This window comes from Halichoeres trimaculatus, unplaced genomic scaffold (assembly GCF_033239565.1).
Source record: "Halichoeres trimaculatus isolate MK-OKI-2021-1 unplaced genomic scaffold, fHalTri1.1 fHalTri1_scaffold_1, whole genome shotgun sequence".
Taxonomy (NCBI): domain Eukaryota; kingdom Metazoa; phylum Chordata; class Actinopteri; order Labriformes; family Labridae; genus Halichoeres; species Halichoeres trimaculatus.
The window spans coordinates 25,174,442-25,189,404 of NW_027437179.1; the positions used below are offsets into that span (position 1 = coordinate 25,174,442).

A 14,963-nucleotide genomic window follows, 5' to 3' on the forward strand; every position below is an offset into this window, starting at 1 on the left:
CCTCATACTGTCAGCCACCCGTCCTCTTCCCCATTCTCGACCCCCGCCCCCTTTCTTCCTCTCTCCCTCTCTCCCACACACACACACACACACACACACACACACACACACACACACACACACACACACACACACACACACACACACACACACCCATTCACTAGTTGGATAATGACTGGCATCGTTAATTATTAGCCAACTTTATTCATACATCAGGCTACACATGGGGTAGATGCTCACAATCAAATATTACATTACAACTCCTGCAGCTGCTCATGTTTCAGTCAACGATTTTCTTTCTTTCATCCAGAGGTAAAAGTAGAGCAAGAAAATATCCCCACTGCTGGACCCTATTGCCATGGAAACGTCACACGTTTTTTCGTCTGCATTACTTCCACGTACCGCTCAGATGTGGCACGTTCCCGCAGAGGTTGTAAGGGAGAACCCCCAACATGCAGATCAGAGGCTTGGCAGACTGACAGGTGTGGCTCAGGGATTACGCCCCGCACACATCACTGATGTGTGTCAATGTAAAATCCCTGTATGCAAACTGGAATCTGCAAGCACATGTTGCACCCAACCAAGGGCGTGTCCTCAGAGGTGGCCCTGATAGGCCACAGGTTTGTAGATGAGGAATCAGTCCATCAGACAATGCAAAATCCTGTACACCTCTACATGTGTCAATGTTTCAGGACTGTTCTTTCAAAATTTATGTCACTTCTTCCCAGTCAGAGTTACAGGGTTCTGGAGCCAATCCCAGCTGCTATTTGGGAGATAGCTACTTCTTAGATGGGTCACCACCTTATCACAGGGATAACATACAAAGACAATCAACCATCCCTATCAAGTTGGCCTGTTTTTGGCACATTGAGAAAAAATTGAGTCCTTAAAATAATCTATTTAAAGATTGAGTTGGTAGTGCATGCACCATGTAGGCCTATAGAGGTGGTGATCCTTGCTGCAGTGGTAGCTGGTTTTACTTGCATGTGTTCCCCCACTCATTCCTTTACATTTCCTGTCTCTCTTCAACTTTCCAAGCAAATGAAGCTAAAAATGCTCAAAAGACTTACAAAAAGTCTTGGATATGGTAGTGTTTGACTGTATATGGCTGACATTAATTAGTGAAGGATTAAGTGAAGGAATTACAATCAAAGAACAGATTAAAAAGGGTGTACAACTTCTCTGTAATTGGCTCCAAACTAGCATATTATAGGTACAGAAAATGAAAGTCTTAATCATCAAGAAACATCTATGTGCTTAGACAATAGCTTTTTAATTATTCTTTTTAAATATTTTTTTAATAAGTTGTATATAATTACCTGTTTTTATGTTCTGTATTTAAAATGCAAACACCAGCTGCTCTTCAAAGCACTGTCGTCAGGGTGAATGTGTGCATTTAACTGACAAAGGTTATTTGCAAGTTTCAAGTTTCTAACAGCCTGATTCAGTTTGTGTCTGTCACCTTTATTTTTGCCACTTCAGTAGCGAACAGGCTGTTGACACACAAAGAGGTGACTCAAACCTGCTAACACTGACACTAACACTGTAGACACCGTCTGTACTTCAGCTCCATCTGCTGCACAAAGGTCTCAATGTCTATCCAGCTAAACATTGGACATGCCTGATGGAGGGCAATAGTCTAAATAGTGGTACATCTAGTCTGTAGGATGACTGCTTAAAGTACATAAGGGAAAGGGTAATCCATGATTGGATCTCGCCCTCTGGACATCTACTCTGACAGTAAATTAATCTTTAGGTTTTCTTAACAGAAACAGTATTTTTCCTGGTTCTATAGGTGCTGAATACTCTCAGGTTTTATGCAGAAAGGTCTGTGTGCTTTGAACAGTCATAATTACTTAGTATGTATTCCAAAGAGACTCAAGGCAAAGAAATACGTTTTCCTTCTGAGTGTGGTGGAGGAGTGGTCAGGAGGTCATACCCTAGAACATTTTGTACATCAAAAGCATTGTTTAAAACCACACATAAAATGATTTTATTGTCTGCATATAATGTTATCATTATTATAAATGAATAATATGAAATTAATAGACCTACTTTCATCTCATAACTATTTCTTGTCTGATTTTTCCCATTTTGAATTGAATGACAGAAGGGACTTCAGAAGTGTGTGTGTGTGTGTGTGTGTGTGTGTGTGTGTGTGTGTGTGTGTGTGTGTGTGTGTGTGTGTGTGTGTGTGTGTGTGTGTGTGTGTGTGTGTGTGTGTGTGGAGAAAAGAAGGAGGAAAACAAGCCCTATTTGTCTTTCTTTTTTTTTTTTTTTATAAATGACTAAAAGCTTAAGTAAAAAGGTGGGCAGACAGTAACTGGCCTATCCTAAGATGTCTTGGAGCAATAGGCGGGTACACCCTGCACCGGGAAAAAAGACTGAAGTATAAGCCTGTTGCTCTTTTACCCTGAGTAACCAACAGAGGTCCCCACATCCTTAAAGAAAATAATCATTTTGGTAAGATGCCAAAATTCTCCATAGTCTTAGATATAAATGGATGTCTTGAATAATCTTCTGGTTGAATCTGTATCAACAGATCTTTTTGAGGAAAGAAAGTTCAAGATGTGTGTATACGTGTTCAATCAGTTCAGCTATAAAGACAGAGAAGAGAGTTTTTTTTTTTTCTTGTGTTTCTAAATCCAGTGCTCTGCCTTTTTTGTCTTCGCGGTTCCTTTTATTAGTCTGTGTTGCTTTGTGGGTCTTGTCCATCACCTACATGTCTGAGGAGTGACGCCATGACAGAGCAGACACTTCACTTGTTATACACCAGCAGCGACAGAGAGAGGCCTGCTGGAAGGCCAGAGTGACAGCAGGGTGGATATCGCTTTTTTTTGTGTTTGCAAAAGTGGTGTGGTCTTTCTGTGGCCCCTGCATCCCTACCACCATTCTCTGTTCCTCACCTTTCCTCCTCTTATCTGGGAAGAAAGCTAGAGAGACCAAAACTTCTCTGCTGTGTCCATTGTGGGATCATATTGATATTCTTCTCTGCAAAGAAGAGTGGAAACTGCTTCAGTATGTCAAAGTAGAAGGCAGCAGAAAACATGGGAATGACTTCTGAAGACAGCCAGGGTTGAGATGACAGACATCCTAGAGCTTCACAAAAATTTCATAATGTCTGTAATATGAAAAAACAGTACGTGACTACATTAAAAAAACACTTAGCACCACTTTTTTTCAAGCTGTGACTTGATTTTAACCTATAGGTGGCCTCTGATATCCCAACAGTTAATCTGCATTAACTCTAGAACTATTCATTTATTATCATGGTGTTAATATCTTGTCTAATGCCTTGTTTCTCTTTTTAATCTTGAGGCCACCTCTATACATGCTTCACTCCTGATCCCTGGCACCTGTGAGCTGGCAATCATCTGACCTTTGTTTACAATCAGCGGCAGTGCAAGCCTACCATATGCAAACCACCTAAGCCATCATCTTTACCCATATAGATATATAGGTCTCAGTACAGGGTCCAGATTTTTGTACCCAGACCCTGATAATTCTTGATGCTGGTTTATATTGTCATCAATAAATCAGAGACTTCAGTTGAATGAGAGAGGTTTCTTTGAAGTAATGCACTCTGAGAGAAAGATCTAAAGAATATCCATGTGAGAGTCTTCTCAACAGTAGGAGAAAATCCCAGAGGGTTTATCATATCTGAAGGCTTTGGGATTTTTTCCCCACATTGCGTGATATAGCAGCTTCAGCTGTGTTATGCATGAGGATGGAAGCATCTCAGCAGGTGGACTTGCATGGATGACACCTGAATTACTCAAAGGTGAGAACAGATTTTTCAGTGTTTGATCACCCATCAAAGCTTCAGACTTAAAACAAGTTTCTTCCCTCTTATCAGTTACTTGCTTTTGAATCCCTTTGCAGAGATAAAATAGATTTGGTAAAATGAAGCCTTTGCACATGTACTCAGTGGAGTTTACAAAGTGTCTGAATGTTCTCTGGAAAATTATGGCCATCTGTTATGCATGACTATTTGTTCACAGACGTAAACACACGCCTTCTTGTCTCTCAAACTCATGCCTGCTGATCTGTTGGAAAGAATGACAACAACATCTCAGAAAAACAACAACAGCTCAGATAAACAGGAACACGAAACAGCTACCCGTGTGTTCTTTCTTTCTTTCTTTCTTTCTTTCTTTCTTTCTTTCTTTCTTTCTTTCTTTCTTTCTGGTTATTTGCTAATGTAAATGTAATTGCAATAAATATTTTTAAGTATGGCTTGAACAATTAGAAAAAAAAAATGAAAATAACTTTAACACCTTTTTATTGCATACAAAAAAATTAGCAGTGTGGTGACTTAAATAAATCAATCAAACACTAAAATACCGTATTTTGAAATCGGGTCGCTTCTAACAACCCATCATCAGCAGATATAATAACTGGTAAAGATGAAGAGCAACTCATTACAACAGGGAGTCTAAAAGTATGTGTATCTTTAATTTAAGACAATATTGTGTTTTCCTATTTGTCATTCTCCTTTTACAGATATCATGCCAGCATATTTATTTATTTATTTATTTATTTATTTATCTATTTATCTATTTATCCTTTTTATTTTGAGGAATCTTCCATACAGCCAGTTATACTACACCACAGCGTCCTCCTCTGGTAAAAACAGAGCAAAGCTGTACCCGGAAGTAATAACGAGTGAAATTCAGAAAAAGCGTCAAAATGATGTTTTAGCGCTCCGAAGGTACTTCCTGTGCAAGCTTTCAGCTTCCATAATAAAACATATTTTAAAGTTATAGATTTAGAGCATTTTTATTGTAACTGGGAATGCCATATTTTGCTCAGTAAATGAGGTTGGAATGACGGGTAAGTTTGTCCCATTAAGATGTTGACATATCAACATACTTATTAGTAAATGTAATCGAACTGATAACATTGTTTTTGAAAAAGCATGGCTTTGTTTGAGTTTTATTTAAACCCTAGCTTTATTACTATAAAATCGCTGGTTGAAAGAAAGGCAAAAGTGTTCTTTCTTTTTTATTTTATTTCAACACATTTAAACTCAGGGTAAAACAACAAATGTTACAGTATGTAAATTCTGGGGCTGTTCATAAAGGTGAACTTTTTGTTATGCACATTTCATTGAGTAGATTAGGCTTTCAAAATGTACACAGAAGACACCACGGTGTGCTCGTATTTTAAAACTACATCCATGAGTAAAAAAAAGTTTGGTATCTGTCTTTAAAAGCTGCCATCACACAGGACACTCTTCCTTAAAAATGAAAAGAAAACCTTTATTATACACTCAAAGTAAACCTTTGAAGACATGTTAAATGGGTTTTGACCAATCTGAATGAGGTATTAAACACAGCAGAACAAGGTCATAAAGAAATGGTTAACTCAAACATTGTGGCTCTAGCGTAGCTTGACTCTACAGTACAATTGTGCTCTCTCTGAGAAGCACATGTTCTGAGCAGTCAGTTTTTGCTTTTATTTAACACACAATAAAACTTTACTGTTGTCTTTATACTTTGTTTTCTGTTTACAGGCTGTGTAATCCTCAGTCATTAGATGTAATCCTTGATCCAATGGCACTGGAGCTATACTTGTAGAAGGGATGCCAAAAAAATACTATGATGGCAACTCTAAATAAATAATTAAAGTTTTCAGATTTTTTATTCATCGCTCAATCTCCTTTTTTTTCTTAAAGAATGGGCTCCAGGAAGAAGAACTGGGACCTCTGACCCTCTGGTTTATGAGAAATGGCTTGCGTGTGCAGACCAGGCTCAGGGAAGACAGCGTTGTTGACACAAGACAAGAAATGTTTTTCTAAAGTAACCTTTAATGCCAACACAGATTGTGGTTTGGAGAAAATTCACAAGAAAATACAGTGGTGTAGCACAAGGTATTTTAATCAAAGCAAGACATGCCTTTGCCTTCCTGTAATAAAAGTTTATCTGGTGTTCATCTAATGGGAATACTTATCTGGATATAAACCAGTTGCCAACCTGTGTACATGGCACATTGCATGAGGGTATTTCCCAGTTACTTTCCACAGTAGACTTCTTTCTTATGAAGTTGAAATGATTTGTAACTTCAAACACTTGGGAAACAGGCCAACAAACCACACTCCATTGTGTGAGTCTGTTTACCAATATTCTCACATGGTACACTGAATATGATAATAAGGGCTGCCAGGTTTCCCAGTTTCCCCATTGAATTGGGCAATCTAATACATGCAGCTGCACATAGTTTATTTTTCTTTGTGGGTTAAGAGGGTAAATTTTTTATGTCAAGTGAATGAAGAATAAAACATACATGTCCTGTTTCTATGAGTATATCATTTACAAATCTAATATGTCACATAACCTTACCTGCACCTTGCACCAAGCATACTTTCAAAACGTGAAAGCAATTTTTTTAAGAATTTAAAATCAGTAAATCAATAATTATATATATATATATATATATATATATATATATATATATATATATATATATATATATATATATATATATATATATATATATATGTAGATGCATATTATTTTGAAGGATCTCAACCGGAAGTATTGTTGTTGTTTCTGCACCACTGAACTATCGTGTTGTCACCTCGTGTGTGACAGGTTGGTCTGGCTCCAGTGGGCGATTTTGATTCATTTACACTTCACGGTATATTACTTTCTAAAAGCTTTTTTTAGGTTGTTACGTCATGGAAACACAAACTCTGACGTGACAGTCTGACATGTTTTATGTTAAAGCTGCATCATGAGCCATGCTCCCCGGTGTTTTTATTTGTACCAACTTTTTAGCTTCTAAGCTAACGTTATTCAGCTAAGTTAACTGCTATTACTACTATTTCTGATGTGACGTTGCATATTTCTGTCTGCCCTTAGCCGCATTTCATGCATGCTTTTTGAAACTTGGCAGCATTACACGTCTTACTAACGCGTCTCTCCCTATACATTGTTATTCCTTCTACCTGTGTGTTGCTAGTTAAGCTACATTAACAGTTTCATTTCCCCTTTTTCCTGCTTTCTATGTCCATCTTCAGGTGCCTTTCATTAGCCACATAGCTTCACGGCAACTGCAATTCATATCTTCAGATACAGCTCTTTATCTGGTACAAGTCTACAACATGTCTTCACAAGAGGAAGGGGCTGCAGAGCAGGGCCCTAACACAGAAGGACCATCAGGCTGTTCATCCACTGACAATGATGCCACCACTGGAGGTATCATCACAGTCACCATTGGAGCCACTGTGCCAACAGGGTTTGAGCACACTGCTGCTGAAGAGGTCAAAGAGAAAATAGGTGTTGAAACAAGAATAAGCAAAGATCGTGGCCGGATATACTTCCCCATAACAACTGATAAACTTTTCCAGGTATAAAATTGAAGCAAATGCTTCTTTCCCCCCTTTCACGAGTTATCAAACTGTGACTTTTGCCTTGATTTAATCTTAGCAGTTTGATTGTGTTCATTTCTAGTACCCCTTGATTAATTTTTTCCTTTAAAAATATATGTTAAACTTTATAATTAACAGTCTGTGTGTGTGTTTAACAAATTCCCCTGTAGGTCCACCAACTGAGGTCTGTGGATAACCTGTTTGTTGTGGTTGAGGAATATGACAGTTATCAGTTCAAAGATTCAAAGGTAACCACTGGGTAGTTTTATTCTGCTGTTAGCTTTATCTTAAGCATTATCATCATGTTGATAAATGCTGTCTTTTGTACAGGAAGAGACCTTGACAGAGCTGCAGCAGCTTGCCTCCAAACTCCCTTGGACCAAAGCCTTGGAAGTTTGGAAACTGAATCGCTCATTAAAGAAGAAGAAAAGTCATAGAAAAGGAGGAAATGGCACCAAATTAAAACCCAATACTGAGACCACTGACGTACATATGCCTGAATCTGAACAACATGAGTTGCCTGAGGGGCCTGCTGCTGATGGCCAGACAAATTCAGAGAGCACAGCTGACATGGAGAGCAGCCTGCAGGAGTCAGAGGACGCTACACCTGAGGCCAAAGTCATCAAGTTTCGTGTGACGTGTAACAGAGCAGGCGACAAGCACAGTTTTTCCTCTAATGAGGCAGCCAGAGACTTTGGTGGGGCTGTGCAAGAATTCTTCCAGTGGAAAGCAGACATGACAAAGTTTGACATAGAGGTAAGTATTCTTGTTAGGACTGGACTGACGCAGAGTGAATACCATTGCACATGCCAAAAGAAAATCTGCCTGCCCAGATAGTTTTGCAAGACATAACCTTGTGTCTGGTTTAAATAGTGACAAAAGGAAAATTTACAACTCAGTTGTGTAACATTTTCTTACAAGCTTTGAGTTGCCAACACAAGCTTTTTGATTGAGAGGTTATGTCTTTATTTCTCTTGTTTTGTGTACACAACGCTTCAAAAATCCCCAAAGAGAAATTAACAACCATTTGACAGATTGGAGAAGCTGGGACAAGATATTTGTCCAGTGTTTAAGATTTATGGGCACTTAGTGCAAATCATAATAGTGGATTCAACTACGTTAAGATCGCTTCAGCTTCATACAATCGAAAAACATTTGCAGTGGTTATTAATCCTGTATGTCTCTTTGCCACAGGTGTTACTAAACATACACAATCAGGAGGTGGTAATCGGCATCGCACTGACAGAGGAGAGTCTTCACAGGAGGAACATCAGTCACTTTGGGCCCACCACTTTGCGCTCTACCTTGTGCTATGGCATGCTCAGGTACTGATATAACACTCTGCAGCTTATACACACACTCTGAGAAGCTGATGGCCTATCATTGTTGTTGTCTTTGGGCCTATAAAATTACATGTTTACTTTTTTTGTCCTCATGCTAGGAAAAGTACTGTGTGAATGTAGAACAAAGAAACCCTTTTCAAAGGTTTGGGATGTTTCCTCAAATAACTTGGATGATTTTGTGAAGATCACAAAGTTTTGGTTTTAAAAGTATTTCAACTTTTAAACCTCATGACGACCCAAATAATGACAGGTGTGTTCACCTTGGACAGCTACCAATTATACAGAAGAATGGGCTCAAGTATGTGACAAACACACCACAGAGCTGCAACAACAGACCTGCACAAAACAACAGATTAGATTTCTTCTCCTGTTTGTTTGCCAGCACCAACACATGTGAAAAATATGGTCCAACATATAAAAGAATGGACAAACACAACAAAAGTCTTTTCATCATGAAGCTGTCCGCCAGCTGTCCTAAAATAACTTTTAAAACTCATTTTGAATTCATCAAATGGCAGGCTTCAATAACTCAATACTCATACTTTGAAAAACAAATAGTTCAAAAAACAGGATGGCAGGGCTGTCACCCGATCCCTCTTCTGAAAGGAGATGTGATTGAATAAACAGTGAGGTACCGGCATGACCAAACTCTGGCATATCCAGACACGTATGAACTCTCAGGTCGCCAAGAAAAACTGAGCTCCATCTAGATAAACATTTTACTGACTGCTCAGTGTTTACTTTGAATAGTGACACAATAGAATTAAAACACACCCTCAAGTCACATTTTCCATTATGGTAAGCATGCACGTTAACAACAAACAACACGTAAAAATCATTGTTTGGAGAGGTGTTGAAACTTTCATTACTGAAAACAGGGTTTTGAAAATATTTAATCCAGTATTTGTTTCTGATTTGGATGGTATTTGGCTGCGTCTTGACCCCAATTTAGATCTGTGATGAATTTATAAGAAAAGCATGGCTCTTAAGGCTAAATTTAGGGCAGACTCAGTGTGATCTTAGAAATAATAAGGAGAAGACAATGGCATATTAAAAAAAATAATAATTAGCCCTAATTACTTAACGGTCTATTCACACACTCCATATGCAAGTTATCCATCCTGAGTTAAGAACGTCATCTCTGTTTTGGAGAAATCCACTGTCAAAATTAGGTCATAGAGGTTTTTGTTCATTTTCTAAAGAACTTTTTTGTTGTCTCAAGGTTCACACAGAGTTTAATCCATAGTTAATCTACAGTCACGTGTAACACCTTTCTTAACCAACAAACACACCGTCACTTGGTGGGAAAAAAAAATATCTTTGTCCAACCCTCTTGAGTACAATGAGAGCTGTGTGATAAAAATAGAGGTGAAATACAATGCAAGCAATAGCACCAAAAGGAACTGGATACATTATGGGTGGTTCACACATCCGGAAATTATTTATAGCAACAGATGCAAATGAAGGTGTTCTGGGAAATGCAGGAAAGAAATTTCCAATGAGGAAGAGATGATTGTTGAGTTATTGATCAGTATGTGTTGAAGTGAGAAATGTGTGGTGTTCAAGCAGGAGGTCATGTGAAGTCTTGCTCACTTCTCCCACAACTGCAAAATTTGGTGCATTTGAGATACTGTCAGCACTTTCTCACAGCAGGATGAATTCAGTCGTCAGAAATTACAAGAAAAACAAAACAGAATGTGTGTATGACCAGGTAGTCTCTGGTAATAGCTTTTGAAAAATCAGAATTAAGCAACACAGCAGGGCAAGAAGATTCTAATAAATGATTGATAACTCAAAAATTATAGCTTTAATATAGCTTGACTCCACAGTAGAGTTCTGTTCTCTGGTGCTCTGAGAGGCAGATGTTTCCTATGATAAGTATTTAAGCAGTCTGTTTTTGCTTTTATTTGACACACAATGAAACATTGGTGTTGTATTTATGTTTTACTTTCTGTTTGCAGGCTGTGTAAACCTCAGCCATCAGATGTTATCCTTGATCCAATGTGTGGCACTGGAGCTATACCACTGGAGGTGAGATGACATTTTTTTTATCATGATGGGGACAGTGTCACATGATTAAACTACACCTGTGGCTGACTAGAGATTGTTAGACTGGTTTCCTGAAAGCTTTGAGGAAGCAGATACATTCAAGGGTGGCCTCCAGAGTATGAAATGAAACCACAGCTAAAATGTTTTTTTCTTTTCCAGGGGGCCATTGAGTTTGGCAGTTCATTCTACATTGCTGGAGACAACAATGACATGGCAGTGAACCGCACAGTCAATAATGTATGCCACATCCAGAAGCGGAGGGCAGACAAGGGCAGGTGAGAGGAAGGGAGGACAAACTGTAGCAGTCATGTTGTGTTGAATTTCAAACTGAAGTCCATTTCTGATGTTGTCAAACAGTGTGTCTGGATTGCCCATCGACACGGTGCGCTGGGATCTGTGCAACTTACCCATGAGGTCCAGCTCTGTTGACATAATCATCACAGACATGCCCTTTGGGAAGAGGTATTAAAGAAACCGTGGACCCCACATGGATTACCCTATAACACTCAGATATTGTATTGACTACTGAAAGAAAAACTGTAATTTGTTTAAATGTGCTGTGAGGAGGATTTGTTTCAATTGGAATCCAGTGCCACCTTTTGGCTCAAGTCTCACACGCAGTGTTGTGAAGATGTGACTTTTAATAAGGTGTGTGTTTCTTGTGGAAATGAATGGAGATCGGATTGAAACAAATTTTCTTTGTTCAGGACAACTTTTACTGGATACAACGTAATGAAGTGAGATATTTATAGTTATGTAGCGCTATGGTTTGAACCCTGACAACGAGCAAACTTGGTCAGCTTGTACTGTAGTTTAGTAGCAGTCTGTATTGAGCACTACTGGCAGCCCAGTGCTCCAAGACATGTCTGTAACATGTATTGTAAGTAAATCCTGGTTCTGTCCTGCTAGTGCTAGTCTACCAAGCAGAGCTAAGTGTAGTTTAGCTTTCCTCTGCTTATCTGTCCTTTTTCTGTTGGACAGTTAGACTTAGCCAAATATTTAGAGGTAAGTCTTTCTTAAGATCACTTAATACTCCTCACAGCCCCTTTAAGTTTTTTGCCTTTTATTCATCACTCCCTTCTGAACATTGGCACCATCTCTCCTTTTTTTCTTAAAGAATGGGCTCCAGGAAGAAGAACTGGGACCTCTACCCCTCTTGTTTACGAGAAATGGCTCGCGTGTGCAGACCAGGCTCAGGGAAGGCAGTGTTGTTGACACAAGACAAGAAATGTTTCTCCAAGGTAACCTTTAATGCCAACACAGATCATGGTTTAGAGAAAATTCACTAGAAAATACGGTTGTGTAACACGAGGCATTCTAATAAAAGCAAGACATGGGTATCATGTTAAAAAAGGTTATCTAATGTTCATCTAATAGGAATATTAATCCGTATATAAACCGGTTGCCAACCTGTGTACATGACACATTGCCTTTAGGTATTTCCCAGTTACTTTCCACAGTAGACTTCTTTCTCATGAAGTAGAAGTGAATTGTAACTTCAAACACTTGGGAAACTGGCCAACAAACCAAACTCCACTGTGTGGAGTTGGTTTACCACCATCATCACATGATTCACTGAACATGATAATAAGGGCTGCCAGGTTTCCCAGTTTCCCATAGAATTGGGCAATTTCTTACACACTGCTGCACATAGTTTTTTTTTTTATTCATGGGATAAGTGCACAAAGTTTTGATGTCAGGTAGATAAAGAATAAAAAAACAAGTCCTATTACTGTACCTTGCACTTTGCTCAAGGCTCTCATCTAAACTTTAACTTCCAACTTTGGTAAACAGGTTTGCTGAAAAGATTAAAATTCTGTTAATGCATGACCAGTTTCAATATTCTAAGTATATTGTCAAACGTGGTTGCAAGTTGAAGGGCATCAGCTGAATAAAGTAAATAAAATACAGTTAAGCCAGCTTTCACCTTCATACATTAAAGTGTGCATTTAAAAATAGACTGAAGCAACATTATGAGGTAATTTAAATGCATATGAAGTTCTTGAGTTGTCCAGGAAGAGGAGAAAGAATATACAGAAGTATTCTTAGCTTTATTTACAAAACAAAAGGGTTTGGGGGGGCTCATTTAAAAACCTGGCGTTGGGCTTGCTTTGATTGGCCAATATGCTAGTTTTATTCCACTGACCAGACAGCAATGATGAAAGCAGTACTTTTTTGACATAAAAAAGTAGTTTTGAAACTTGTGGTACTGTTTGTCCTTTCAAAACATTACACTGGCCAAACATGTAACTCCTCAGACTGTTAATGCATACATGTCCACAGTGAATGATGTAAATACCAATACATCCTTTTACATACCTTAGTAATAATGATGGGTTTGTTGTTATTTTATGCTGGGGTGTAAACCCGCAGTATGTTATGTAAGTATAATCAACAGCTGTAGGTGTTGATGGTGCAGCTCCAGCCAACAAGCGTCCAGATGCACCACCATAGGCGTGGAGTAGGTACACGTTCTTCATAGGACACTACGTGGTTTACACCATGTGCCATATTCCACCCAAGAATAATTGTTTGGTTGTGATCTCCACCCTTTTGCACACCTAAGGGAGTTAAAGATAGAGGTGTGTGACGCATGAACTAAATCATGCGTGAAGGTTTCATAATCAATCTTAAGTTTTCCATCATCATGATTTGAGCATACAGTACACCATGGATTTATCACAGGACTTGACCTGTCAGATAGAACTCTGGATCCATAGGCCTGCTTCCAAACCATTTGACCAGTAACCTGTCAGATAAACTCAAATGAGACTGCTGATTCTTTATGCTGTGCAGGCCACAAGTAAGTGAGGTGCTCAGTTGGTATCAGTTGATTAAAGTAAAAGCAATACCAATTGCAGGCATATCTTATTGAACAGGCTGGTAACCCAAGAGAGCTCTCCTTAGGATAAGGTGTTTGGAATGAAGGCTAAGTATTCACTATTCATTATTCTTTACACTTATTGTCTCTGTAGTAAACAGCTTTATTTAAATATGTAACCGATAGAGTTTAACAAAATGATGGAGGCATATCTCATATTTCAGAACAGTGCAGTTTAACTTGATGGTCTTTGTTTCTATTCATGTTTTGAAACAGTGACAGAACAATACTTTAAGGTAACATTTTACGCAAGTGCATCCTTTACTTTAGTTTCTCCATTGCTTTAAAAAAGCATGAAAATGACTGTGATCAGGAAAAACTCAAACCCGGATCTTACTTTCGAGAACAGGATTATGAGTCACAAAAGCTGAAATGCTTCACCTTATGAAATTCTCCCATTCTCTATGGTTGGGTTTTCCAGTATGATCCACTTCAAGTGATGATTAACAGCTTTGATTAAAGTTTGATTGTGAAATGGAGAAAAAAAATTGGTTATGCTCTTCCTCATCAATGTAAAACAACCTAATGTGGTCATACCTCTTAAGATTTGTGTGCACACTTAATTCTTCCTGAATAACTTCTAAACAATTGTAAATAGTTGAAGTTATGTAAGGCTCAGTCAACTTTGTTGCTATCACACGGAAGGAGACTTTAAACAGCTGTATTTGTCTAAACAAAGATCATGTTTAACACGAAAGAAACGTCCCGTTTGTTAGTTTGACCTCAATAGATTTATTTTCCCATCAGGCTATCTCAAGGATGGGGGGGCTGTGGAGGAAGCTGCACACTGTTTGGGTCAACGTTGGAGGTTTACATGCTGGAGTCTACCTCCTCAAGAGGACCGGAGCCGTGTATGGTCAGACTCCAGAGGATGTCTATGAATCACGAGGAACGGTTAACACGCAGGGGGACCAGAAGGAAGACGAGGAGCGCTCTTAACTTGCATCCTGTTTAGGTCCAGAATTTATTTCAGGAAATGTTTGATTTTCACTATTTATATTCTCACAGATGTAACATTTTAATTTAGGTTCATGATCAAACGTGCCAAGCTACTTGAATTTTGTATTTCTTGTTTGGTTTATGTTGGTAAATTCTCAACTTGAGAGGGGGAGCCTATTTCGGAAGTAGCAGCAGTTCAGTGGCCTTCACACACACTGGCTGCCTGAAGCATATCATCATCTCTATAATGTTACTCCTGGGAGTTGTGTAAGCATCAGACATCAGACCCAATTTGTTCACTCAACAGGTTCACCTTACTTTCTGTTCCGGTCAATAAATGATAAAGCCAAATATCAGTTGAAGTTAACATGTGGTAAGT

General features: G+C 38.6%; 1 protein-coding gene across 2 annotated transcripts; it reads left to right on the forward strand.

The window, feature by feature from the left end:
• The first annotated feature begins 6,525 nt into the window (after positions 1-6,525).
• On the forward strand, positions 6,526-14,955 carry thumpd3 (THUMP domain containing 3). Of its 2 annotated transcripts, none has more exons than XM_074678417.1 (10): positions 6,526-6,593; positions 7,022-7,351; positions 7,543-7,620; positions 7,703-8,128; positions 8,567-8,697; positions 10,677-10,746; positions 10,924-11,039; positions 11,122-11,226; positions 11,882-12,005; positions 14,393-14,955. In XM_074678417.1, the coding sequence occupies exons 2-10, from the start codon at positions 7,106-7,108 to the stop codon at positions 14,582-14,584; spliced, it is 1,488 nt and encodes a 495-aa protein (XP_074534518.1). In that variant the 5' UTR covers positions 6,526-6,593; positions 7,022-7,105; the 3' UTR covers positions 14,585-14,955. The 2 variants fall into 2 exon arrangements, with proteins under 2 accessions (XP_074534518.1, XP_074534510.1); XM_074678409.1 differs by having other exon boundaries at positions 6,539-6,639.
• The last annotated feature ends 8 nt before the right edge of the window (positions 14,956-14,963 follow it).

Excerpts from the sequence above, each read along its gene's own strand:
- thumpd3 (XM_074678417.1), top strand. The coding sequence starts at position 7,106 with ATGTCTTCACAAGAGGAAGGGGCTGCAGAGCAGGGCCCTAACACAGAA. Across the intron at positions 8,129-8,566 it reads TGACAAAGTTTGACATAGAG|GTGTTACTAAACATACACAA; the intron begins GTAAGTATTCTT and ends TCTTTGCCACAG. Across the intron at positions 8,698-10,676 it reads TTGTGCTATGGCATGCTCAG|GCTGTGTAAACCTCAGCCAT; the intron begins GTACTGATATAA and ends TTCTGTTTGCAG.